Source organism: Schistocerca piceifrons, chromosome 1, assembly GCF_021461385.2.
Source record: "Schistocerca piceifrons isolate TAMUIC-IGC-003096 chromosome 1, iqSchPice1.1, whole genome shotgun sequence".
Lineage (NCBI taxonomy): Eukaryota > Metazoa > Arthropoda > Insecta > Orthoptera > Acrididae > Schistocerca > Schistocerca piceifrons.
This window is the reverse complement of record NC_060138.1, coordinates 739,716,573-739,742,829: the sequence shown is the minus strand read 5'-3', so window position 1 is coordinate 739,742,829 and position 26,257 is coordinate 739,716,573. Positions and strand designations below refer to the sequence as shown.

The window sequence follows — 26,257 nt, the reverse complement described above, 5'->3', positions numbered from 1 at the left end:
CACAGTCTGATCTCCAAGCAGTATGCACGCATTTTTGGTGCGTGGGAATCCAGTGAGCATGAGAACACACAAAAACATAGCAAAACAGGCCAGCTACGTGGGCGACAGTCGGACGGCCACCTCGCTGTGCCAGACGCACTCTTTCTTGGAAGACGAACATTCACAATGCTTACAGATACAGAATTCAGGGAGTAGGCACTCGGTCATTCAGCCAGCAAACTCCAACAGACGTCCAAAACACCCCTCGCCTGCTGTAAAAAGATTCTGGAGGCTCCAGCTCGGCGTGGCCCATAGTGACAGTAAGGCAGGGCCAATGGCACAGATAGCAAATTAAAGCGCCGGCTTGGCATAGCAGCAGTGCAGCCGCGCCAGTCCAACGACCCCTTGGTGTCAGCCAAAGTCAGTCTCTCACTTCCCACCTCGCCTGCTTAGTCTAAGAATTCGTCCGGCGGTCCGGCTCAATGAAAACATCGCTCTGTAAAGTGTTTCCTCTGCACAAAGTGGCAGTGAAACAGATACCAGGAAAGTACAGAGAAATGAAGGAATGATCCGTCAACTAAGTAACCAGGGGAATGAGTTGTCAAGGCTCTCAGTACACAATCGCTGTCATTTCTTAACATTAACTGATGTTCTATCAATAAATAAACACCATATATGCAATGAAAATGAAAAGGTGACAAACTAAAACGGCTTGACGTCTTTCAAAAACTAAGATTAACTCCTCAGAGATAGGGTTCACAGTCACGTAAAATTTTATAAATCACATTGTGATCACCTTTCGACTCTAACATCATTTATTCGTAAAACCCAGTATTGCAGTTTCGACATGTGGTCATTATCGAATGGAAATAACTTCGTTTTAGCAGTTGTTAGAACTTAAAAATCATCTGACATGCCGTGAACACCGAAGCTGGTTTCATTGTACTGTGACTCCGAATGCGACTTTTGGTGTGTATTGCACTCCTTGAATTTCACTGTAAATATGTTGCTCGTATTTTGATTGATTTTTGCTCACATCCATAATATTGGGTGGAATAAGTGGTTCTATGTTTTCCTTTTTTTTTTGCTTTTTTTCATTTAAAACAGAATCTGGTTTCGTCACATGGGGTTCTGTGGACTCATGTACATATGTACATCTGCTCCTGCTTTTCAATCCCTATGTGAACTGCTCGATTTGACAGATGATTTGACACAATTGGTATTCAACATTATTACATCTTGTCACAGAATAAGTACGTAATTCTGTTTTGAATGGTGTTGCTTGACGGTAAGTATGTTTTGCAGCCTTAGTGACAGTATGCATGTCATTGAACCAGGGATATTGATTTCTGCTGCAGAGCATTTTTGTAATATTTGTCAGTAACATGTGAACATGTACGCGTGATTAATTTTGTATTTTTAACATTTGCAAAGAAGAATGCCCTACTCATTAACACTACAAAACACACTCAGTGGCAAGGAGCAACACCGTTCAAAGCAGAATCAAGAGGTAATAGCGTTGGATACGAATTCCATGAAAAATTGCTAACATGGAGTTCTCTATTAAAAGCGAGGAAGTAAGGAAAACGTATACAAACAAAAATAAGTAGAATACAAATGTGTACTTACTGTGCATTTAACGCGAGCAGTTCACAAATGGACTTGTTATCAGGAACAAATATACATGCGTTCACAGAATATCATGCGACAAAACCAGCTTATGTTTTATTCAGGATGACAATTATTGAATTACATGAAATAAAATCGTCATAACTTCTGAACGGTTTGCTTTAGGACATTCAAACTGCACGGTTGGCTGTGGGGCATAATGGGAATTTGCATGCACACCCATGGTTTGGTTTAGCGATGAAGCCCACTTTCGTCAACACGCAAAATTGGGGCATTTTGGAGACTGAAAATCCGCATTTCGCGATCGAGAAGTCTCTTCATCCTCAACAGGAGACTGTGTGATGTGCAATGTCCACTCACGAAGTTATCGGTGCGATAGTCGTTGATGGCACGGTGGCTACCGAACGGTACATGAAGGTTTTGGAAGATGATTTCATCACCATTATCAAAAGTGACCCTGATTTCGACAAGATGTGGTTTATGCAAGACGGAACTCGACCCCATCGAAGGAGGAGAGTGTTTGATGTCCTGGAGGAACACTTTGGGGATCACATTCTGTCACTGGGGTACCAAGAGGTCAATGGCATGGGCCTCGATTAGTCACCATATTCTCCGGATCTGAACACATGCGACTTCTTTTTTTGGTGCTATATTGAAGACAAGGTGTACAGCTGAAAACAGCCATTCAGGAGGTTATCGACAGCATCAATGTTCCGACACTTCAGCGAGTCATGCACAATTTCGCTTTTCGTCTGCGCCAGATCATAGCCAATGATGGCAGGCATATCGAACATGTCATAACCTAAATCCGAATATCTGGAGTGACGTTTACATGTTGAATAAAGTGTGTGCATGCCATAGTTTATAACTAATTTATGTTTCTTCATTGTTGTTGTTGTTGTTGTGGTCTTCAGTCCAGAGACTGGTTTGATGCAGCTCTCCATGTTACTCTATCCTGTGCAAGCTTCTTCATCTCCCAGTACCTACTGCAACCTACATCCTTCTGAATCTGCTTAGTGTATTCATCTCTTGGTCTCCCTCTAGGATTTTACCCTCCACGCTGCCCTCCAATACTAGATTGGTGATCCCTTGATGCCTCAGAACATATCTAGTCAAGTTGTGCCAAAAATTTCTCTTCTCCCCAATTCTGTTCAATACCTCCTCATTAGTTACGTGGTGTCCGCCCCCGGTAACTGAGTGGTCAGCGCGACAGAATGTCAATCCTAAGGGCCCGGGTTCGATTCCCGGCTGGGTCGGAGATTTTCTCCGGTCAGAGACTGGGTGTTGTGTTGTGCTAATCATCATCATTTCATCCCCATCGACGCGCAAGTCGCCAAAGTGGAGTCAAATCGAAAGACTTACAACCGCCTAACGGTCTACCCGACGGGAGGCCCTAGTCACATGACATTTACATTTAGTTATGTGGTCTACCCATCTAATCTTCAGCATTCTTCTGTAGCACCACATTTCGAAAGCTTCTTTTCTCTTCTTGCCTAAACTATTTATCGCCAATGTTTCACTTCCATACATGGCTACACTCCACACAAATACTTTCAGAAACGGCTACCTGACATTTAAATCTATACTCTATGTTAACAAATTTCTCTTCTTCACAAACGCTTTCCTTGCCATTGCCAGTCTACATTTTATATCCTCTCTACTTCGACCATCATCAGTTATTTTGCTCCCCAAATAGCAAAACTCATTTACTACTTTAAGTGTCGCATTTCCTAATCCAATTCCCTCAGCATCACCCGATTTAATTCAACTACATTCCATTATCCTCGTTTTGCTTTTGTTGATGTTCATCTCATATCCTCCTTTCAAGACACTGTCCATTGCATTCAACTGCTCTTCCAGGTCTTTTGTTGTCTCTGACTGAATTGCAATGTCATCGGCGAACCTCAAAGTTTTTATTTCGTCTCCGTGGATTTTAATTCCTACTCCAAATTTATCTTTTGTTTCCTTTACTGCTTGCTCAATATACAAATCGAATAACATTGGGGATAGGCTACAATCCTGACTCACTCCCTTCCCAACCATTGCTTCCCTTCGATGCCCCTCAACTCTTATATTTGTCATCAGGTTCAATTGTACAAATTTTAAATAGCTTTTTCGCTCCCTGTATTTCACCCCTGCCAACTTCAGAATTTGAAAGAGAGTATTCCAGTCAACATTGTCAAACGCTTTCTCTAAGACTACAAATGCTAGAAACGTCGGTTTGCCATTCCTTAATCTATCTTCTAAGATGAGTCGTAGGGTCAGTATTGCCTCATGTGTTCCAACATTTCTACGGAATCCAAACTGATCTTCCCCGATGTCGGCTTCTACCGGTTCTTCCATTCGTCTGTAAAGAATTCTTTTTAGCATTTCGCAGCCGTGACTTATTAAACTGATTTTCACATCTGTCAACACCTGTTTTCTTTGGGATTTCAATTATTATATTCCTCTTGAAGTCTGATGGTATTTTGCCTGTCTCATACATCTTGCTCACCGGTAGAGTTTTGTCAGGGCTGGCTCTCCCAAGCCTATCAATAGTTCTAATGGAATGTTGTCTACTCCCGGAGTCTTGTTTCGATTTAGGTCTTTCGGTGCTCTGTCAAACTCTTCACGCAGCATCATGTCTCCCATTTCACCTTCATCTACATCCTCTTCCTTTTCCATAATATTGTCCTCAAGTACATCGCCCTTGTATAGAGCCTCTATGTACTCCTTCCACCTTTCTGTTTCCCTTCTTTGCTTAGAACTGGGTTTCCATCTGAGCTCTTGATATTCATACAAGTGGTTCTCTTTTTTCTCCAATGGTCTCTTTAATTTTCCTGTAGGCAGTACCTATCTTACCCCTAGTGTGATAAGCCTCTACATCCTTACATTTGTCCTCTAGTCATCCCTGCTTAGCCATTTTGCACTTCCTGTCGATCTCATTTTTGAGACTTTTATATTCCTTTTTACCTGCTTCACTTACTGCATTTTTATATTTTCTACTTTCATCAATTAAATTCAATATTTCTTCTGTTACCCAAAGATTTCTACTAGCCCTCGTCTTTTTACCTACTTGATCCTCTGCTGCCTTCACTGTTTCATCCCTCAAAGCTACCCATTCTTCGTCTACTGTATTTCTTTCCCCCGTTCTTGTCAATCGTTCCCTAATGCTCTCCCTGAAACTCTCTACAACCTCTGCTTTTGTCAGTTTATCCAGGTCCCATCTCCTTAAATTCCCACCTTTTTGCAGTCTCTTCAGTTTTAGTCTACAGTTCATAACCAATAGATTGTGGTCAGATTCCACATCTGCCCCTGGAAATGTCTTACAATTTAAAACTTGGTTCCTAAATCTCTGTCTTACCATTATATAAGCTATCTGAAATCTGAAACCTTCCAGTATCTCCAGGCCTCTTCCGTGTATACAACCTTCTTTCATGATTCTTGAACCAAGTGTTAGCTATGATTAAGTTATGCTCTGTGCAAAATTCTACTAGGCGGCTTCCTCTTTCATTCCTTACCCCCTTTCCACATTCACCTACTACGTTTCCTTCTCTTCCTTTTCCTACCATCGAATTCCAGTCACCCATGGCTATTAAATTTTCGTCTCCCTTCACTATCTGAATAATTTCTTTTATCTCATCATACATTTCATCAATCTCTTCGTCATCTGCGGAGCTAGCTGTCATATAAACTTGTACTACTGTGTAGACGTGGGCTTCTTGTCTATCTTGGCCACAATAATGCGTTCACTATGCTGTTTGTAGTAGCTTACCTGCGCTCCTATTTTTTATTCGTTATTAAACCTACTCCTGCACTACCCCTATTTGCTTTTGTATTTATAACCCTGTAGTCACCCGACCAGAAGTCTTGTTCCTCCTGCCACCGAACTTCACTAATTCCCTCTATATCTAACTTTAACCTATCCGTTTCCCTTTTTAAATTTTCTAACATACCTGCGAGATTAAGGGATCTGACTTTCCATGCTCCGATCCGTAGAACGCCAGTTTTCTTTCTCTTGATAACGACCTCTTCCTGAGTAGTCTCCGCCCGGAGATCCGAATGGGGGACTATTTTACCTCCAGAATATTTTATCCATGACGATGCCATCATCATTTAACCATACAGTAAAGTTGTATGTCCTCGGGAAAAATTACGGCTGTAGTTTCCCCTTGCTTTCAGCCGTTCGCAGTGCCAGCACAGCAAGGCCGTTTTGGTTAGTGTTACAAGGCCAGATCAGTCAATCATCCAGACTGTTGGCCGTACAACTACTGAAAAGGCTGCTGCCCCTCTTCAGGAACCACACGTTTGTCTCACCTCTCAACAGATACCTCTCCACTGTGGTTGCAGCTACGGCACGGCTATCTGTATCGCTGAGGCACTCAAGCCTCCCCACCAACTGCAAGGTCCATGGTTCATGGGGGGCGGGGAGGGGAGGGGGGAGGGAAGTTTTTCATATAGTTCAGTAAATTTTTTTTCATTGATACTGGATGACAATTACGTTCCTCATAAAGTTCAGAAATAAAAAACGGATATGGAATCATTTACTTCTCCCAATATTACAGATATGAGCAAAAATCAAGCAGAATACAAGCAACACATTTACAATTCATAAAGTGCAATAAACACAAAAAGTCGTAATTAGAAACATACTGCGACGAAACCAGCTTCAGCCGGCCGCGGTGGTCTAGCGGTTCTGGCGCTACAGTCCGGAACCGCGGGACTGCTACGGTCGCAGGTTCGAATCCTGCCTCGGGCATGGGTGTGTGTGATGTTCCTAGGTTAGTTAGGGTTAAGTAGTTCTAAGTTCTAGGGGACTTATGACCTAAGATGTTGAGTCCCATAGTGCTCAGAGCCATTTGAACCATTTTTGAAACCAGCTTCTGTTTACTACAAGTGGAAGACTAAATCACCCAATACGAAAACGAGATGACTTAGGATCGATAAACTTACAGCACTCTAACTGGCCTGGCAGCGAACCAAGTTCATGTTACCAGGAATCACTACATGCGTTTCAGCCAACTGGTGAACACAATGAGAAACTGTCTCAGGAGACACTGGCAGCAGACCAGCCGACAGTTGTATGAACAGCACGTTAATAGACTCCAGGGATTTATAAAGAAGGAGATACAAACACATCAAAACACGCAGTGGGATCAGAAACTTACTGAGCTGTATACCACCTGACCAGAAGTGTGGAATCTAGCTCGAGTGACACTGTACACACTCTCTACAAGAGCCTGACAGACCCACCCAGTTTATGAAGGAGAAGGCGAACCTGATAGATAGAATACCAGCAGCGTCATACACACCGAATCTGGCTCCCTCAGACCGACCATTCGCTCTTGAAACAGACGAGGAGGTTACGCGACTTTTAGCCCAACCTACGGGAAGCAAAATCAGACGTGCTAGCACACATTAAATCACTCATCTAGAAAAGCCCCTGGTCCTGATGGCATTCAAAACCATGTCCTCAAGGAGTTTACAGATAAGGCTACAGAATACATGTCAAACATCACGAATGTCATCCACAGACACCAACACTTCCCTGCCTTTTGGAAGGTGGCCAGGGATCCTGATGTTACAGAAGCCAGGAAAACACTACTCCCTCCCACAAAATTATCACCTCATTAGCTTGCTGAACTCGCTCAGAAAGATTGTTGAGAAGGTGATTCGATAACGACTCACTAGGCGCTGTATCAACAACACTGGACTGGAGTATTTTGGCTGCAGGAATCACCACACCACAACACAACAACTCTTCCACATAATTGAATACATAACAGACCAAAAAAAATGGTTCAAATGTCTCTGAGCACTATGGGACTTAACAGCGGAGGTCATCAGTCCCTAGAACTTAGAACTACTTAAACCTAACTAACTTAAGGACGTCACACACATCCAAGCCCGTGGCAGGATTCGAACCTGCGACCGTAGCGGTCACGCGGTTCCAGATTCAAGCGCCTAGAACCGCTCGGCCACTCCGGCCGGCACATAACAGACAGATACAACACAAGCAAAGCAACCGGGGCTGTTCCTAGACATCGAAAAAGCCTTCGATCGTCTATGGCACAATGGCCTGGTTAGCAAACTCAGTAATGTAAGATTCCCCGACGGATTCGTACATCTCATACCGAGAGATTCATACATCTCATATACTTACACAACACAAGCAAAATTTTCAGCATTGACATTCAGGGTAACCAATCAACAGAACATGGTATACAAGCCAGGGTATCCCAGGGCAGGATACCCCTCTTCTTTAATTTCTACATTTCCAGTATTCCAGCAACACACAACACAATGGTCACGATGGTCACATGTGACACAGCCATCTTAGTGCAAGAGTGTAAACCATCAAACATAAATTCATGACTATAGACAGCACTCAATACTGTCGAGCTTTGGTTGGAGAAATGACATATCAAGGTTAACACACCAAGTGTGAGGCAGTTCTGTTCACATGTAGACTAAAACAACTGCACAAACATCAAACTGTAGACAAATCACACTACAGACATTCCCGATACGTTTCCATGTGAAAGTCAAATCCCTCGGTGTCTGGCTGGACCAGAAACTCACATGTGGGGAAAACATACAACACGTAGTGAGTAACGCATACATGAGGTTCAAACAGATGTTTAACAGGCAAGGCACAGTGAATAAGAGGGCGTCGAGGTCGATGTACATGACACTTGTCAGACAAGTATGCAGTTTCAGTCTGGAGCACCAACACGTCTGTGCTGCCTGCTGATGATAGAGAACAAGGTGCTATGAATTATAAGCGATGCCCCAACATACACGTGCACCATGGACTTACATAACTAATTCCGACTCGAAAATCTCAAGGAAATATCCAAAAAACTCGCTACAAGACTGTACAAAAACTCGAGACACTCGAACAATCCCTTCATCCTAAATCTGTGGAACTAAGACCACAACTATAGGTGGAAGCACAACCGCCCAGAAACAGTTTTTCTTGGGGATACTACCCACCTATGACAGGTTAAATTATGCACACAAACACAGCAATTTCGGCGAACCCCAGCTATGCATACAGCCTACCAAATGGCACAGACAGCGAAGCCAAACACACGGAACACGAACAAACCCCACACGACCCAACAAGACGAGCGGCCGATTTACGACCAATAGACCACTCAGATGATAACTTGGAATGTCACAGGTATTCTGACGCTGCAGGTGGCCCAGAAAACTTCACCGGACAATAGCTACAACGGGTAATGTCCCACTACTAACCTTTCCAACGTCCACACATAACAATTGTTGTTGGCACAAATCCGCCAGCAGGCCTCCTGCCCGTTCAGACTGCCACAGAGGTTTTTTCCCCATGGGTCTTGCCATGGCACTTTTTTCCCCTCTGCCCATACAAACCGCTACTGTTAAACAGCTTACTTCTACTACCTCCTAGATGGGACCGTATTAGTGGGTGGGCGTAGAACGGCTCCACTTCTATTACATTACTGCACTGGCGAACACGATGAATAAGGAGTGGAGTGTGGTTAGCCAATCACATCACTCATTCGTAATTTCCTATGCTTAATGATTGAGCAAGTATTCGGTTTTACTCATGCCAGTTTAAGCTGTGCTGTTAGGTTCTACCCTAACCACCGCCTTGGAAATAGTGATAAACCTATCACAGAAAAATAGCGAAATGTTTCGATAAAAATAACTGCACATCTTTGATGAGCTTAGCTCTCGGTTCTCACCTTAACACCACCTTGTAAATAGCAACACATTCCGAAAAAACAGGTAGATATTCGTGACAAGAGATTATAAATTCCGTTGGTGCTCATAGCACCCACATATACTTTAGCTGCACTATTAGGTCCAATCTACCCACAGTCTCAGAAATTAGTAGTTTTCAGGTTGTACTCGTCAGCGTAATACCCTATATACATATGGAAAAAACTATACAGTATGTGCCTTATGAAATGGAAACGCACGTAGTTCAGAAAACAGCCAAATATTTGTGACAACCAAGACTATCAATTTATGAGCGATTCTCGTTGGCAACCATATATTATCAACTTATTGTTTGGATACGACCAACTAGAGAGAATTACCATCTGCAGCACGTAACAGAAGGGTTAATTGTTGGCAGCTCAAACATACACCAAATGATGGTACACCTTAGGGACAGAAAGGACACCAAATGCACTCAGTGTGTATTCCTGGGGGTCTCATTCAACTAGTTGAAGAGGCTATTCCAGTAGCCACAGGAGAAACGTGTGCAACCAGCTGTGAATTGTGGAGCACGTTGGAACAAATGACGCATGTCGTATGGGCTCTGCAGTCATACTTGTGTCATTCCATCGATTGGCAGAGAAGGTTGAGAAGATCAGCCTTGCTCGTGGAGTTTCAACAAAGCTCACAATTTGTAGCATTGTTCCCAGAACTGATCGCGGGCCATTGCTTCTGAGTCGAGCAGAAGGACTGGACAGGAACCTGTGAAGGTTCTGTGACAAGCTTGCTGCCACTTCCACGACTTGCATCCCAGGGTTGAGAACTGTAGGGTCCCCCTAAATGGGTCAGATGTGCACTACATATCAGAAGCTGCTACTCAGATAGCTGGCTGAGTGTAGGGTGCACATAGGCGTTTTTTAGATTTCAAAGTGGTGCAAAGACTAGCAGAAACGTAAAACTGCACTTCACAAAACGAAAAAACGTAGTAACCTATGACTATCAGTGAATCACTGTTGGAATCGACCAACTCATACCTGGGTGTAACACTATGCAGGAATATGAAATGGAATCATCACATAGGCCCAGTAAGGCAGGTGGTAGACTTCGGTTTATTGGCAGAATGCTGGGAAAGTGCAGTCAGTCTACAAAGGAGATTGCTTACAAATCACTCGTGTGACCAGTTTTAGAATATTGTTTAAGTGTATAGGCCTGGACCAAATTGGGCTAACACGGGATATTAAACGTATAAAGAATAGGGTAGAGCAAATTATCACAGTTTTGTTTGATCTGTGGCAGAGTGTCACCGAGATACTGAAGGAACTGAACTGAAAGACAGGAATAAACTAAGTCTATTAACAAAGTGTCAAGAACTGGCCTTAAATGATAACTCTAGGAATATACACACACCAAAAAAAGTTTTGCATCACCCCAATTCCCAGAATTCCTGAAGATAGACGTTGACTGTTCATATTGTATGAAAGACACAGTCCCTTTGACCTTTCAGAGATGTCACCATACCCGCCCAAAGATGTAAACAACCATGCATGAGCAGCGCCTATTAGACGAAGGGGTTCCGACAGCCGATCAGTTCCAGTCATTCCGCCAGGAAGGAGGCAAAAAGCTCATGTTGTCTGTAGTTGAAGCATGCCAAGACCGTCAATACCGCGGTCCGATAGCGTCCGCATTGTTACTTTGTGTCAGGAAGGGCTCTCAACAAGGGAAGTGTTTGGACATGGAGGAGATAGAGAGAGACAGGAACTGTTGGTAACATGCCTCTCTCAGGCCGCCCAAGGGCTACTATTGCAGTGGATGTCCGCTACCTACAGCTTATGGTTCGGAGGAACCCTGGCAGCAACGCCACCATGTCGAATGATGCTTTTCGTGCAACCACAGGAAGTCGTGGTGGACAACAGGCTGCACAATAGGCTGCATGATGCTCAACTTCACCCCCGACGCCCACGGCGTGGCCCATCTTTGCAACCTCGACACCATGCAGCGCAGTACAGATGGGCCCAATAACATGCCGAATGGACCACTCAGGGTTGGCATCACGTTCTCTTCACCGGTGAGTGTTGCATATACCTTCAACCAGACAATAGTCGGAGACGTGTTTGGAGGCCTTAGACACACTGTGCAGCGAGTGCAGCAAGGTGGAGGTTCCCTGTTGTTTTGGAGTGGCGTTATGTGGGGCCGATGTACGCCGCTGGTGGTCATGGAAGCCGTCATTATGGCTGTACGTGAATGGCATCTTCCGACTGATAGTGCAACCATATCGGCGCCGTCATTATGGCTGTACGTGAATGCCATCCTCCGACTGATAGTACAACCATATCGGCAGCATACTGGCGAGGCATTCGTCTTCATGGACGACAGTTCGCGCCCCCATCGTGCACATCTTGTAAATGACTTCCTTCAGGATAACGACATTGCTCGACTAGAGTGGCTAGCATGTTCCCCAGACATGAACCCTATCGCACATGCCTGGGATAGAGTGAAAAGGGCTGAGGTATTTACGCCAAATCGCCGTTGAGGAGTGGGACAATCTGGACCAACAGTGTCTTGGATAGTATGCCATGACGAATACAGGCATGCATCAATGCAAGAGGACGTGCTACTGGGTATTAGACGTACCGGTGTGTACAGCAATCCGGACCACCACCTGTGAAGGTCTCGCTGTATGGTGGTTCAACATGCAATGTGTGGTTTTCATGAGCAATAAAAAGGTCGGAAATAATGTTTATGTTGATCTCTATTCCAGTTTTCCGTATAGGTTCCTGGAACTCTCGGAACCGAGGTTATGCAAAAAAAATTTTGATGTGTGTACTACAGTCCCATACGTATCGCTCACATACGGATCGTGGCGATGAAATTACATTAATTACTGCACGCGCAGAGGAATTCAAACAATCATTTTTCCCGCGCTTCATACGTGAATGGAACGGGAAGAAATCCTATTAACCAATTCAGTGGGACGTACCCTCTGCCATGCATCTCACTGTTGTTTGCAGAGTATAGATGTAGATATATACGAAAGTCGGTCACTCAAAGAACACCGTCGCTCCGTCCGATCCGCTTGTTAGACTGTATGTTTAGCTTTAGCTTTAGCAGACCAGTTGCAGACATGAAACAATCGAATAGCGACACGAGAGTGTTATGTTTGTTTATGTTTTGCTGCCCACATGGTGTGCAATCGTAGTGTTGTAGCGTAAATTGTTTGAGGAAGAGTAACAGTAATAACCGTGTGTCATGGGCAAGAAAGATAAAAATAAGAAAAAGGGGAAGGGAGCTGAGAAAACCGCTGCGAAGACAGAGAAGAAGCTGTCTCAGAAACAGAAGAAAGAACTCGCTGCAATTGGTGAAGTAATGCCGCTAAAAGCTCATTATCAGTTATGCGCCATAAAAACGCTTCTGTTTCCTGAAATAACTTTTCATATATCTTCTTGCTAGGATGATATTGAAAAAATTGTTGCCCAAATCGAAAAAGAAGAGCAGAAGAAAATGCAAACTGTGGAACTGCGTGTCGGCCCACCAAGCAGAAGAGTGAACTTTTCTTTTGTTCCCCATCCTGAAAAGGATGAGCTAATTTTATTTGGCGGAGAATATTTTAATGGACAAAAAGTAAGATTTCAGCATGCAAACTATTCCAAGTACATGTACGAAACTAGGCATTTTGTTTCAGAGAGATGGCAGGCGTCATTTGGCATTCTTATGTTGTGGATTATGGCAATGCATTATTTGGAATTCTCTATCGTTTTTACAGTATTATAAAAGCTTGTTATAAATCAATGAGCGAGGCAGTTAGAATACCCTATAAAAATTGCAGAAATGTTCCACTTTCGATGACGTAGACCTATTCCTCTGCTGGCATTCCATAGATATTTTTATGATATCCTTCACTCTTATCCTCTCCAAGAAGTTTCCAAATAATTTCATTTAATTCAGTCTATTGTACAATATTCCTATTATTCTTTCCAATTCTTGCCTTTTCTTTAACTTTGCCCTTCGTCCATTTTAGTTTACTTTGTCTTCTTATTGCTTACAACTCTTTTGGTGTTTGTGTAAGTGCCTCAGTTAAAAAAAAAAGCACCCTTTTTTCTATGTATAACATGCATTTTTTTAATGTGCTGAACTTGTTTAATTAAACTTAATGTACAAAAATTGGAAAGAGAGAGAGAGAGAGAGAGAGAGAGAGAGAGAGAGAGAGAGAGAGAGAGAGTGAGTTAGAGGATGGCCTTAAGGAAATTATAGGACATACTTGGTTGTGGAAAGTTGAAAACTGTAATGTATGGAAAATTCTCGAAGAGGCCTGTATCCAGCAGTGGATGATAAATGGGATTATTGTTATTGCCTCCCAAAACTTAAATACTTTCTCATAATCTACACTTCCAGCTTCCTGACTGATGAGTCTGTTTCTTTTCATCTTTGTATCTGTGTGTTACCTCAGAGTTTCTGATCACTTGCAGTTTCCAATTGGTATAAAATCAGCTTATCCTGAACAGTTTCTGTATTGTTACTTAAAAGTTAGTCAGTTTTATGTACAGTTTTTGTCCTACTTTTGCTTTAAAATATCGCATTATCATCGTGTTGGGAGTTGCTTTCATGTACTAGTTTCTGTAACTCACCATAAAGGTTTGTGTGAGCACATTGGTGCACAGACTTGGATAATTTACATGGAGCATCTTTTGTTTATTTTTGAGACAAGTGTTGCTATTCTATCTAAGATTCCTTCACTGTTTGTAATATTGTTTTTAATTTTCTTGTTTACAGCATAGTCATCATCTTAATTTATCCCACCATCTGTACCTCTGTAATAAAACTTATGGAGTGCTTTGAGAACATAACAGAATTCTTTTTTTGAGGGAAATTTTTTTATTCATCCACATCAAAGTTATCCCTTTCAAAACAATTCGTGTTAGATGTTGTACACTTACTCCAGCACTTTTTCCAACTCTCAAAACCATTTTAGAGCTTGATTTTTGGGATAGCTTTTAGCTCTCTCACTGATGCATCTTTAATCTCATCTATGCTTAAAGCAAGGTAATCCTTTGTTTTTGAGGACAGAAAAAAGTCACATTGGGCCATGTCTGATGAGTATAGAGGCTGACTCATCATTACAGTATTGTTTCTGATCAACAATTCACAAAAAAGCAACAAAGTTTGAGCAGGTGCAGTATTTTTGTGCAAAAGCCATGAATTGTTTTAAAAACCATTCAAAAGCCAAGATTGCACAAAGCATCCCCCCCCCCCCTCCCCCAACAACTGGTTTCATAAGTCTTAGCTGTCATCTTCAGGTCTTTTTGCAGGAAAACATGTTCATTTTACACTGAACCTCATTCACAAGATGTTAACTGGATAAAGCGTAGCGTTTGACACCTTGTGCATGAGGTTCAGCATAAAATGAACATATTAACTACAAAAAAATGTTTAAGACCTGAAGACTACAGTTCAGACTGTTGAAAGTGGTTGTCTTGAATAAAAAAAATATTTTGTACGATCTTGGCTTTTGAATGGTTTTTAACAATTAAAACTGATCACCCATCAATACTCTCCTAATGAGTATTTATTGCAAAGTGCGGTCACAGAAGTTACTGTTCCTGCCCGATGGGCTTGACCCATTGCTGATCTCCCTCAATCCACTATTCCTGGTATTCTTTCAGCCCAGATGGAATACCAACATCCCAGAAAATATGTATGTAATAGTTTGACCTCCTACAATGCTACCAGTGGTACACTGCCTTGACAGTATATGAAGAGTTTACAACCAATCTGCACCCTGACAGAGATATACTGGAAGCATTCTCCATGGAGGTCAGAGTGCTTCTAAATCTCAGAGCCAGAGTTCAGAATGATCAGCTTGCTTGCTGATTACAAACCATAATTGCCAATTGTTATTTACCATTCAGACTGTCTCTCTGTACCTGAATGCTCGTATTATCTAACAGTCCCATATTACTTGCTTCAGTCTGTTGTAGATTGATAGAAAATGTTTTATGCGTTCATATTATGACCTTTTTGAAGAAAAAAGTCTCTTGTCCATGAAATCCAGAGGGCCATAGATAATGGTTCCTATGTTGATGCCATGTACGTTGTCTTCCAGAAGGCACTTGATACAGTTGTGCCTTATTGCTTAGTTTCATTTCTGGGGTGCACTGAAGGACAAAGTGTACACAACAAATCCTCACACGATAGAGGAACTCAAGGAATCAATTAATACAATATCTCGGAGAGAATTACATTATGTGATTAATAATTTCTTGAGTAGTTGTCATAGATGTGTGGAAAATAATGGCAGAGTGTTCCAGCATCTTGCTTGACATGGGTGAATACAAAATTTATTTGCTTATATTTTAAATGTTGTCATGTCGTACTGCACCAGTAGACAGGTGACACAGCATCTGATCACTGGGCAATGGAATGTTCGATGCACGACATCTATGTGCGCCACTCAGATGGTCGTCAGATAAATAGAACATCTAGTACGTGGAGATACCACAATCTCATGTAAGACAGCATGGTCAGCACCTAATAGAATATGAAAGTGGACTCCTTTTGGCTGACTGCTTGACTTTGGCAATATTCAGATTTGTGGAGCATTCGGTTTTGACAGTCGTCCATTGTTCATTGCAACCCTTTCACATCTGTGTCTGCCAAAGTAATAGACTCCCTGCAGCTTTCTTAATATTGTGCACCATTGGTTGGAGACTAGCAGCTGGCAGACTAGAGAATTGCCATCCCATGCAGCTGCTTTTGGAGTGATGCAGTGACTATGAAGAATGAAATGCTGATGAATGGCCTCAAATAGTGTCCAGCATTGGATCGTGGTTCTGCACTACTAAATGACCATCATCAGCAGGTACAGCAGTGGTCTCGGGAGATATCCTATTCTTCCAATGGTCTGCAGAGGCACAGTTGTGTAACTACTGATATCATGGTGTGCGGGACAGGGAGCCATCCGATATGATTTCAGGTCATGCCTGGTAAAGATTGAGGGAACTCTCACAACGCAACAGTATGTCATTGACATCCTGTGTCCTCATACATTACCCCTCATGTGACAGTACTAAGTGCCATTTTTAACAAGACATTGCTTGTCCACACACACAATGTTTTTCTAAGAACTGTGTGCATAATGTTAAGGTACTGCCACAGCCAGCAAGATTCCCAGAACTGCCCCCAGTAGAACATATGTGGGACCAACTCAGGAATCAACTCCATTCCAGTGCCAGTATCCAGGATATCTAGGACAAATTACAACTGTTGTGGGTCAGCTTGCCTCAGGAGAGGATACAATAGCTTTATAACACCCTTCCCAGCCAAAACAGTGCGTGCTTCCAAGCTAGAGGAGGTGCAACGTTGTATTGATAAGTGAGCCCATACTGCCATGTTCTATATAAATTTGACTTGATTTTGCAATCACTGCAATAACGTCATGTGTCCTTTCAACCCATGAAGTTTCATTTCATTTCCTCCTCTTCTTCTAGGTGCTTCACTTTTACAGGGTGTATCAAAAATGACCGGTATATTTGAAATGGCAATAAAAACTAAACGAGCAGCGATAGAAATACACCGTTTGTTGCAATATGCTTGGGACAACAGTACATTTTCGGGCAGACAAACTTTCGAAATTACAGTAGTTACAATTTTCAACAACAGATGGCGCTGCGGTCTGGGAAACTCTATAGTACGATATTTTCCACATATCCACCATGCGTAGCAATAATATGGCGTAGTCTCTGAATGAAATTACCCGAAACCTTTGACAACGTGTCTGGCGGAATGGCTTCACATGCAGATGAGATGTACTGCTTCAGCTGTTCAATTGTTTCTGGATTCTGGCGGTACACCTGATCTTTCAAGTGTCCCCACAGAAAGAAGTCACAGGGGTTCATGTCTGGCGAATAGGGAGGCCAATCCACGCCGCCTCCTGTATGTTCCGGATAGCCCAAAGCAATCACACGATCATCGAAATATTCATTCAGGAAATTAAAGACGTCGGCCGTGCGATGTGGCCGGGCACCATCTTGCATAAACCACGAGGTGTTCGCAGTGTCGTCTAAGGCAGTTTGTACCGCCACAAATTCACGAAGAATGTCCAGATAGCGTGATGCAGTAATCGTTTTGGATCTGAAAAATGGGCCAATGATTCCTTTGGAAGAAATGGCGGCCCAGACCAGTACTTTTTGAGGATGCAGGGACGATGGGACTGCAACATGGGGCTTTTCGGTTCCCCATATGCGCCAGTTCTGTTTATTGACGAAGCCGTCCAGGTAAAAATAAGCTTCGTCAGTAAACCAAATGCTGCCCACATGCATATCGCCGTCATCAATCCTGTGCACTATATCGTTAGCGAATGTCTCTCGTGCAGCAATGGTAGCGGCGCTGAGGGGTTGCCGCGTTTGAATTTTGTATGGATAGAGGTGTAAACTCTGGCGCATGAGACGATACGTGGACGTTGGCGTCATTTGGACCGCAGCTGCAACACGGCGAACGGAAACCCGAGGCCGCTGTTGGATCACCTGCTGCACTAGTTGCGCGTTGCCCTCTGTGGTTGCTGTACGCGGTCGCCCTACCTTTCCAGCACGTTCATCCGTCACGTTCCCAGTCCGTTCAAATTTTTCAAACAGATCCTTTATTGTATCGCTTTTCGGTCCTTTGGTTACATTAAACCTCCGTTGAAAACTTCGTCTTGTTGCAACAACACTGTGTTCTAGGCGGTGGAATTTCAACACCAGAAAAATCCTCTGTTCTAAGGAATAAACCATGTTGTCTACAGCACACTTGCACGTTGTAAACAGCACACGCTTACAGCAGAAAGACGACGTACAGAATGGCGCACCCACAGACTGCGTTGTCTTCTATATCTTTCACATCACTTGCAGCGCCATCTGTTGTTGAAAATTGTAACTATTGTAATTTCGAAAGTTTGTCCGCCTGAAAATGTACTGTTGTCCCACGCATATTGCAACAAACGGTGTATTTCTATCGCTGCTCATTTAGTTTTTATTGCCGTTTCAAATATACCGGTCATTTTTGAAACACCCTGTATTTGTCAGGCCATGTATATAAGGTCCAACATATGTAATATCATTCATATCCACTACCCTAAGCAGTGTCTTATATACAAGAAATTATTTGTTTTAAGCTAGCACTGGTTTTCGTGCTAACTTGCTTAGTTAATGAGCAAATCATCATACATTATTTTCTTGTAATTTATTTTTGATGTTCAACAATTACCATTAACTGGGTGCACGATTTTACACATTTCTTCTCTATCACATCACTTTGTTCAGTTAAGTGATAGATCTATAGCTTGTCTAGCACATTCCAGATTAAACATGCTACCTGATAGTTCTGTGCCTGCTAGTGTTTTCTTTCCCTTGTTAAAATATTGCATACAATAGATATTATAGGAAAATTATAAGTTACTGACAAAAGCATCACAAAATGCAGAAACAGCACGCCATTTTGTATATTATGGGCTGAAAGAGCGATTCTGCACCTAATATATAGTGTAAATAAACTGTCAGAAACCTTAATCTGAGGAAAGCCCGTATTTTGAAACATTCTTTGTTCATTTTATATTTTCTAACTCATTCGCTCTTTGCTGCATTTCTGGTTCAGTTTTATTACTGAAGCTGACGCTATCATCTTAAGTGCATTGTCATTATGACAGTTTGTTTGATTAGATTTCAGTACATAAGGCTGTAATGTGATTGCTGTGTCTTACTTATTATATGAATATTTATCTTTATTGTAATCTTTCTGATGTCCGCAATTTTTAATTTTCCAGACGGAGATGTACAATGATCTCTTCTTTTACAACATCCCACGCAACGAGTGGGTGTTAGTTAAGTCGCCAGGAGCTCCTCCACCACGCAGTGGTCACCAGGCTGTTGCTGTAGCAGCTGGGAAAGGGCAGCTGTGGATTTTTGGTGGGGAATATGCCAGCCCTTCACAGTCTCAATTCTATCATTACAGAGACCTTTGGGTTTACCATTTAGCTACAAAAAAGTGGGAGAAGATAAGGTATACAGAGTTAATAGATATATTTCATGAAGGAAATGTAGCAATCAGTTGTGTGCAGTAAAATTCAGATTTTGTTTATTTCTGTAGTGAGGGGGAAAACTGAAAGTAAGGAATCTAATATATCTTAGAAAATGTCCACTCAAAATATGCATGCTGTAAATGAAGGTCCACATTGTTCAACAGAGGTAATTCAGTTGTTTAAAAAGCAATCAGATGTTAATGACCGGAACAGGACTACAGAAGAGCATATTTTCTTCCTCAAAAGTTGGTCCATTAAAATAGTGGGAGAGCGGTGGGGCAGGAGTCATATTAAGAAGACCCTACAAAAAACTATGGAATAGATAAGTCATTTCTGTCCTAAAATTTAGAGACCCTGACAGATGAGAGGCTAGAGGATACTACAAAATAAAATGCAGTTAATAAAAAATTAAAGGCGAAGAGATCACTATCACATTTTTGGTTTTTCCATGTTTCATAATACATTCACCCTTGATAAATTGGCTTTTTAGAAAGATTGTGACTCAATGACTTTTTTGTGGACCTTGGTCAAGCAGTTCCAATTTTAGCATTTAATGAATTAATACAATTCATCTGTCTTAATACAAATTTTAGAAAAATACACACACTTGTATTCAGTTAATTTTCGAAGGGAAGGTGTAAACAATATGCAGGGTATTGCACACGCCATGGGCTCAAGACACAAAAATATTTGTAAGGTATTACAGGTATACAACCTAAACATCTATCACCTTCAAGAATTTCACATACAAGGACCATTCACAAAGGAAGACACTGTGGTAATTGTGGCAAGTGGGCAGCAGCATAGATAGGGACCCTAATTATTCAATTGAGGGTGACCTGGTAAAGATAGCTTCAGCAATGTGACTTACTGGTGTTGGAAAACAGGCAACCAGAAAGCAAATTTTAATATACACATTTCATGCAAACAGCCTCTAATTGAAACTGGAGATTTTCAGAAACTGACAGAAAAATTAGGGGCTTCCTGTTTTAATCGAGCCAGTGCACAAAATTAGTTATTCTTATTGCATCATAATATCTGAGGACTTAGGGATAAGTTTAATGAGTTGCTTATTTGTGTTGAAGAATTAGATTTGTGCAAACCAATTAATATAATCTCTTCTGCAAACATCATGTGACCACTGGTATAGATATGTCGACTGTTACAGCATTTAAGTTAGCCTCTTACATCTATAGAGAAAATATGGAGAAAGAGGAGTTGCCAAATTTGCCAGAAACTGTTTTAATTTTAAGAACACTATATTAACAAATTTTGCCTAGAGCAGCACTTAGGAACTTGGGCAAAGAAACCACAATTTCATGATAAGTCTTTATAATTGTAAATAGACACACACAACCTTCAGGAAACTTTAGCCTCTTCATAAAAAAATCTGGAAGCTATGCTATCCCAACTTACAGGAAAAAAACAAGGAAGTAGTGGTTGCTGGTGATTTTAAAGGAGAGTTATTGAAAAGCTCTGTCAGTGATCAATTATTGCCATCAGTAACTATTTGAGACTGCTGTTGATAATATTTTTGTAGACAAATCTAGGGGAAAAGAGTCAAATCACATCTCATCTGACATGTAGCATCTTATGTTAAATGTTGAAACTTGTCAGGATATAAAATCTGAGCATGGGAGGGTACTAAATTACTAAAAAATTGAGAATTTTAGATTATTACTCATAAACATGAACTTGATAGATGTTTACAATACTTCTGACTCAAATGGAAAATACAACCATTCATTTATAAAGTTACTTTCTAATTTGGAAATTGTTTTTCCCTAAAGTTACTCAACTCAAACAGAAGTCTAAAAATAAACCATGGATTACACAAGGAATAAAGATATGTGGAAAAAAGGAAACTATCCACTATTTAGGAACAGCTCTGATGTTAACATTGTTATACATCACAAAGAATACCTCAAAATATTGAAGCAAATAATCCAGAAATCTAATCAGCTTTATTGTGAGAAAAAGATAATTACATCAGGCAACAGAATAAAAACTATATGGGATATACTGAAGACAGAGACAGATGGGACCAGGAAGGAACAAATGAGACATTGGTAACAAGGGTATGCAGTGTTTCAAACATCTTAAACAAGTACTTTGTTTCTGTTACTGACAAGTTGGTGTTATCAGGCTCAGTAAGCAATGCAATGGAATGTCTGAGACCAGTCTCTACAAATTACTTCATTAATATGGAAATGACTCTCACTTTTTCCAAAGAAGTAGCACCCTTTGTGAAATCCTTAAAATCAAAGTATTCTTGTGGTTATGATAACATATCAGCAAAGTTAATCAAAGAGTGATCATGCAAGTTGCATTGTATCGAAGTTATTTGTGTAATAAATCTCTTTATTAGTGGAACATTTGCGAATGCCTAAAATATGCTGAAGGTAAGCCTCTTGACAAGAAGGGAGATAGAGAGATGCCATCAAACTATTGACCAATTTCACTTTTGCCAGCTTTTTCAAAAATATCTGAAAAGGTGTATTCAAGCATTGTCTGAAGCGTTTGGCTGCAAATAATGTTTTTTCCAAGTCACAGTTTGGGTTTCTTAAAGGTTCCAACACAGAGAAGGCTATTTACACACACAGTGAGAATGTACTGTACTTAATTCATTGCATGACAAATTAGAGGCTACTGGGATTTTTTGTAACCTGTATAAAGTTTTGACTGTGTGAATCACAGCATTCTTTTGAGTCAATTAGAATATTATGATGTCACTGGCAGTGCTGCAATATGCTTCAGCTCTTACCTGCTGAACAGGTACAGTTGGTGCCCTTGTGAAATACCTATGGAGTAAGCAATCTGTCTTCAACTAATTGGGAATTAAGTACATGTGGTGTTCCTCAAGGTTCCATCTTGGGTCCATTGCTTTTTCTTTTGTGCATTAATGATCTCTTGTTTGTTACATTACTAGATGCTAAGTTTATTTTCTTTGCAGACGATGCAAACATTACAGTAAATAGCAAGTTACATACATATTTAGAAATGGCTGTTAATCAAATTTTCGCTGGCATTAATAAATGGTTTAAAGCTAATTCACTGTCATTAAAGTTCGAAAATACCGACTATACACAGCTCAGAATTAACTACTGCTTCTCAGTATATTTATTCCTTAATGAAATTTGTTGCAAATAATAAATCTCTTTCCAACAAATAGCTCGATACATAGTATCAGTACTGGGAATAAGAACAATCTACATAACGACATAAATCCACTTACCTTTGTCCAAAAAGGCGCCAATATTCAGGAACAACATTTTCAATAAATTACCAGCAACCATTAAAAGCTTGGCTTCATATAAAGCAAAGTTTAAAGGAAAATTTCTGTTAGATTTCAGTTTTGAAAGCACTTGGTTGCAACAGTCAAGATTAGGTATTTTATGTATGATAAATTTATTAAAAGTGCATGACTGTTTCATTCTGACAGTGTATTAATTCTGTAAATATTACCAATTCCACTTTACCGTAATGAACTCACATCTCCTGGCAAATGCTCAGGGAAGTGGATTATTATGTTCAAATGTTCTATGTTTTTTTATGTTATACTTTCTTATGACATGTTCCACACCCATCAGAATCATCTCATTTTGGGGTCTATGGAATGAAAACTAAGTCAAATCTAATCAATTTTATGTATAGTGTAAGCAAATTGTGCTATGGTTTCTTCATTCAAATGCTAGTGTTGCTGCCTCCCTCACACGTTACAAACTTAGACCATAGATGACATCATTATATTGAAACCAGCATCTCGATCAGCTGACTGTTGGGGGCAACCACTTGCAGGTGACTGCTGCAACGCTGATCAATTTCGTTTTCAGTAAATGTTTCTTTATTAAAAGATGGAATCGTGTGCAGTATTTAGTTGCTTAAAAGGTATGTGAAAAGAAGTAATATTTAATTCTACAGGTAAAAATATACAATAAAAATAAAAATTGTGACCCGTTTTACAATATTAACTCTGTGAGCTTTCAGGCTGAAGGTAAAAAATGATATCATCACAAAGCATATGCGAAAGATATTCTATTTGAGAGTATGTATTTGTGTCTAAATAGTATTAATTGAATGATATGGACCATTATATATCTATCTTGTAAAAACACAGTGGTCCTCAATCTAAAACCAGATGACTGGCGAAGATCTGAGATGAAAGAACATTTATATCTAACTCACTATAAGAATTTTCTCTCTGATAACCATTTTCTGATATATGATGCTTCTTATCTCGATATCATTCCGGTATGTGCAATGGATTAAGCAAAAGTCATAAATGATAAATTCTTATTTTGTATAAAAATCAGACGTTATGGAGAGAAATGAATGTCATTTCTGGTAAAGGTGTAATAAAAGTAAAGGTGTTATAAAACATATCAAATATATTGGTGAGTAATGATCAGAAAACTAAATGCTTCCTGCCAAACTGATATCTTGTCCTGTGCTCCTGTGGAACCAATGAACTAAATGGCCTCAGTGCTACAAAACCAGAAATTTACCAAAGAATTATACAATACAGTGTTCAAACGTTTGTTATGCTTTCACCTGGCAAAATATAAAGGTGATAACCACCACAGTAATATTGGGAATTTAAGAGAAATTAGATTAACTGCACTGTAACATCTGTAATGCTAACACATAAGCTTACCATATTTTGTGTGTCCAACTCAGGATGTATTGCCATACATTAGTCTAACCCGTAACATATTTTAGAAATTAATTTAAAGCCTTAAAAGTTTACTGAAACATTAAATTTTATTTATTGAGCTGCACTTTTCATTAGACATGGTGTTTTTCAGAAATGGCTTACGTACAGTGTGGGCTGCCCAACCAATTCTTAAACCAAGTCTATCTAAATCACTTTTAACTTTTCTAAACACATTTTCATCCCCCTTTCTCTGCACACCACCATCATTACTGTTAGTGTTGTAAGCAGTACAATAAATCAACTGTTCTTCAGGTTCATATTTCTTTACGCACTGCAAAAGACGCCAAATCAAAATTTTAGTAGTGTCACCTGACACTTCATTGAAACTTAAAAGTTATCGTTTATGACCTAAAATTTTCAAACTAAAAAGTTTGACTTGAATTCCCTCATTCAGACTGAAATGACTTGCAACAACCGGAGCAAGTTTTACTTCACTTCTGTTACATAATTAATGTTTTTCAAAGAGCACAAAATATTATCAAATAAAAATTGCAAAACAACGTTAACAATAATTACCTCTGTTTCGGTTCAAACAGTTGAAAATTTTGGTTCATGTAATGTTTTAACTGGTTTAGATGTGCAGCCTGATGTTTTGAAATTTGAGTTTGTACGTAACAGTGTGGTATGAAGATGTAACCTTGTGAGCAGATCACTCCAGACCACAATTCGCAGCCTTGAGTTTAAAAAAATGTCATATGTTTGGTGTAGTAGTAGCATCAATAGCACTACTATGTTTAGCTGTTTTCACATGGTCTTCATATGCAACAGAAAATTCTCCAGTACGTAGTCTGCAATACTCATTGTTGCTGTCAATACATAATTTCAAAAATTTGTATTCCACTTGCAAGTTAAAATTAAACACACCCTTTGTTTTACCCATAGTCACATGATAAGACAAAACAAGTAGAGAGAAAATGATCAGAAAGTGTAAACAAGTTACTTCACACACAAAAACAGCACAAACACATTGTACCTAATGTGTTGCCGAATGACTAATAGTAAGTGAAAAGTTGTGGCAGAACTGATGGCCACACTTTCCCATTGATGTCACTGGTTGCTCCAAAGTCAGCTGAGAGAGGCACGACCATAAGAGAGTGTTTAAAAATGTGAGGGTAAACATATAGGTCTAAAATTAAAATAAATCATCACCAGTCAAAAAATTCTCTGTCCCCAGTTGTTTTTGCAAGCCTGGACAGCACTAAAGAACTAGGACTGTCTGGGCCAATTCCAGGCGCATGGTAAGTGTACTAATACATCAAGTCATTCAGTGCTTGATTTTAGCTATAAATGAGAAAAGCTCTAAATGTCGGTTCCACTTGAGATAATGCTTAATGACAGAAATTCAGATTATTAACCTCTGTCATGTGACTTAGATATCGGTTACAATCTTAGACACAACAGAGACTGAAGTGTACGCAGTTTATATGTATCTGAGGTTTAAGGTTCAAATGCAGCTTATGTCACATACGAGGAGAGACTACCTTATCTAACTTGTTGGTAATAGTTTTCTAAGACCTGTACTTCTGCTTACTTATCAGTTACTGTCAGTTTCTTCTTCTTCAATGCTATAGCCCTTGATGGGCCAAGGCCTCTACAACACTGTGCCTCCATGCGTCTTTGTTCTCTGACGTTTTCTTCCAAGTATCATTTTCTGCTCAATATAGTCGTAACAGCTGGACACAAGACTATTTTCTGCGTACAGCAGTCTCTGGTTCCAAAATTATGAATCTCTTATATGTTGTGCAAACACAGCAGTGTCAGGGATATATTGGGTGCATTTATTGGAATACACTTTTAATAAAACACGATTTGTGTAACATTGTTATGCATCCCCTGAAGCTTGTAGACATTTCATACACATAACTTAGGACATGACTGATTAAAAAAAGAATGTTCTTTCACAAAAGATTGTACTCTGTGTTTGATTTATGACTCAAACTTTTTTGTCCGTGTCATTGAGACAAATTGTAGAATTAATATTCAGTTTTTCAGTAGCTGCTTCCAGCTGGTATATAATCCTTTAATAAAAATATTGACCGCTTAATTTCAGTTTCCATTGTACTTGATCTAGAAATTCTTCATTACATCAGCATTTGAGCTACACCAAAATGTGTTATTTATAAAATATTACACTTCATAAGTAACACTAATGAGCCACTTTATGAACCATTAATTCAAAGCTGGCTTGACTCTTAATTCAGTTC

The 26,257-nt window shown here is 40.3% G+C and overlaps 1 protein-coding gene across 1 annotated transcript in view; it reads left to right on the top strand.

Moving 5' to 3' along the window:
* The first annotated feature begins 12,391 nt into the window (after nt 1-12,391).
* Nucleotides 12,392-26,257, top strand: part of LOC124711711 (kelch domain-containing protein 4) — a 43,225-nt gene continuing 29,359 nt past the window's right edge. The window contains exons 1-3 of the mRNA XM_047241925.1: nt 12,392-12,654; nt 12,742-12,912; nt 19,085-19,320. Coding sequence (XP_047097881.1) covers nt 12,541-12,654; nt 12,742-12,912; nt 19,085-19,320 — 521 coding nt within the window. The 5' untranslated portion in view covers nt 12,392-12,540. The remainder of the gene's footprint in view (nt 12,655-12,741; nt 12,913-19,084; nt 19,321-26,257) is intronic.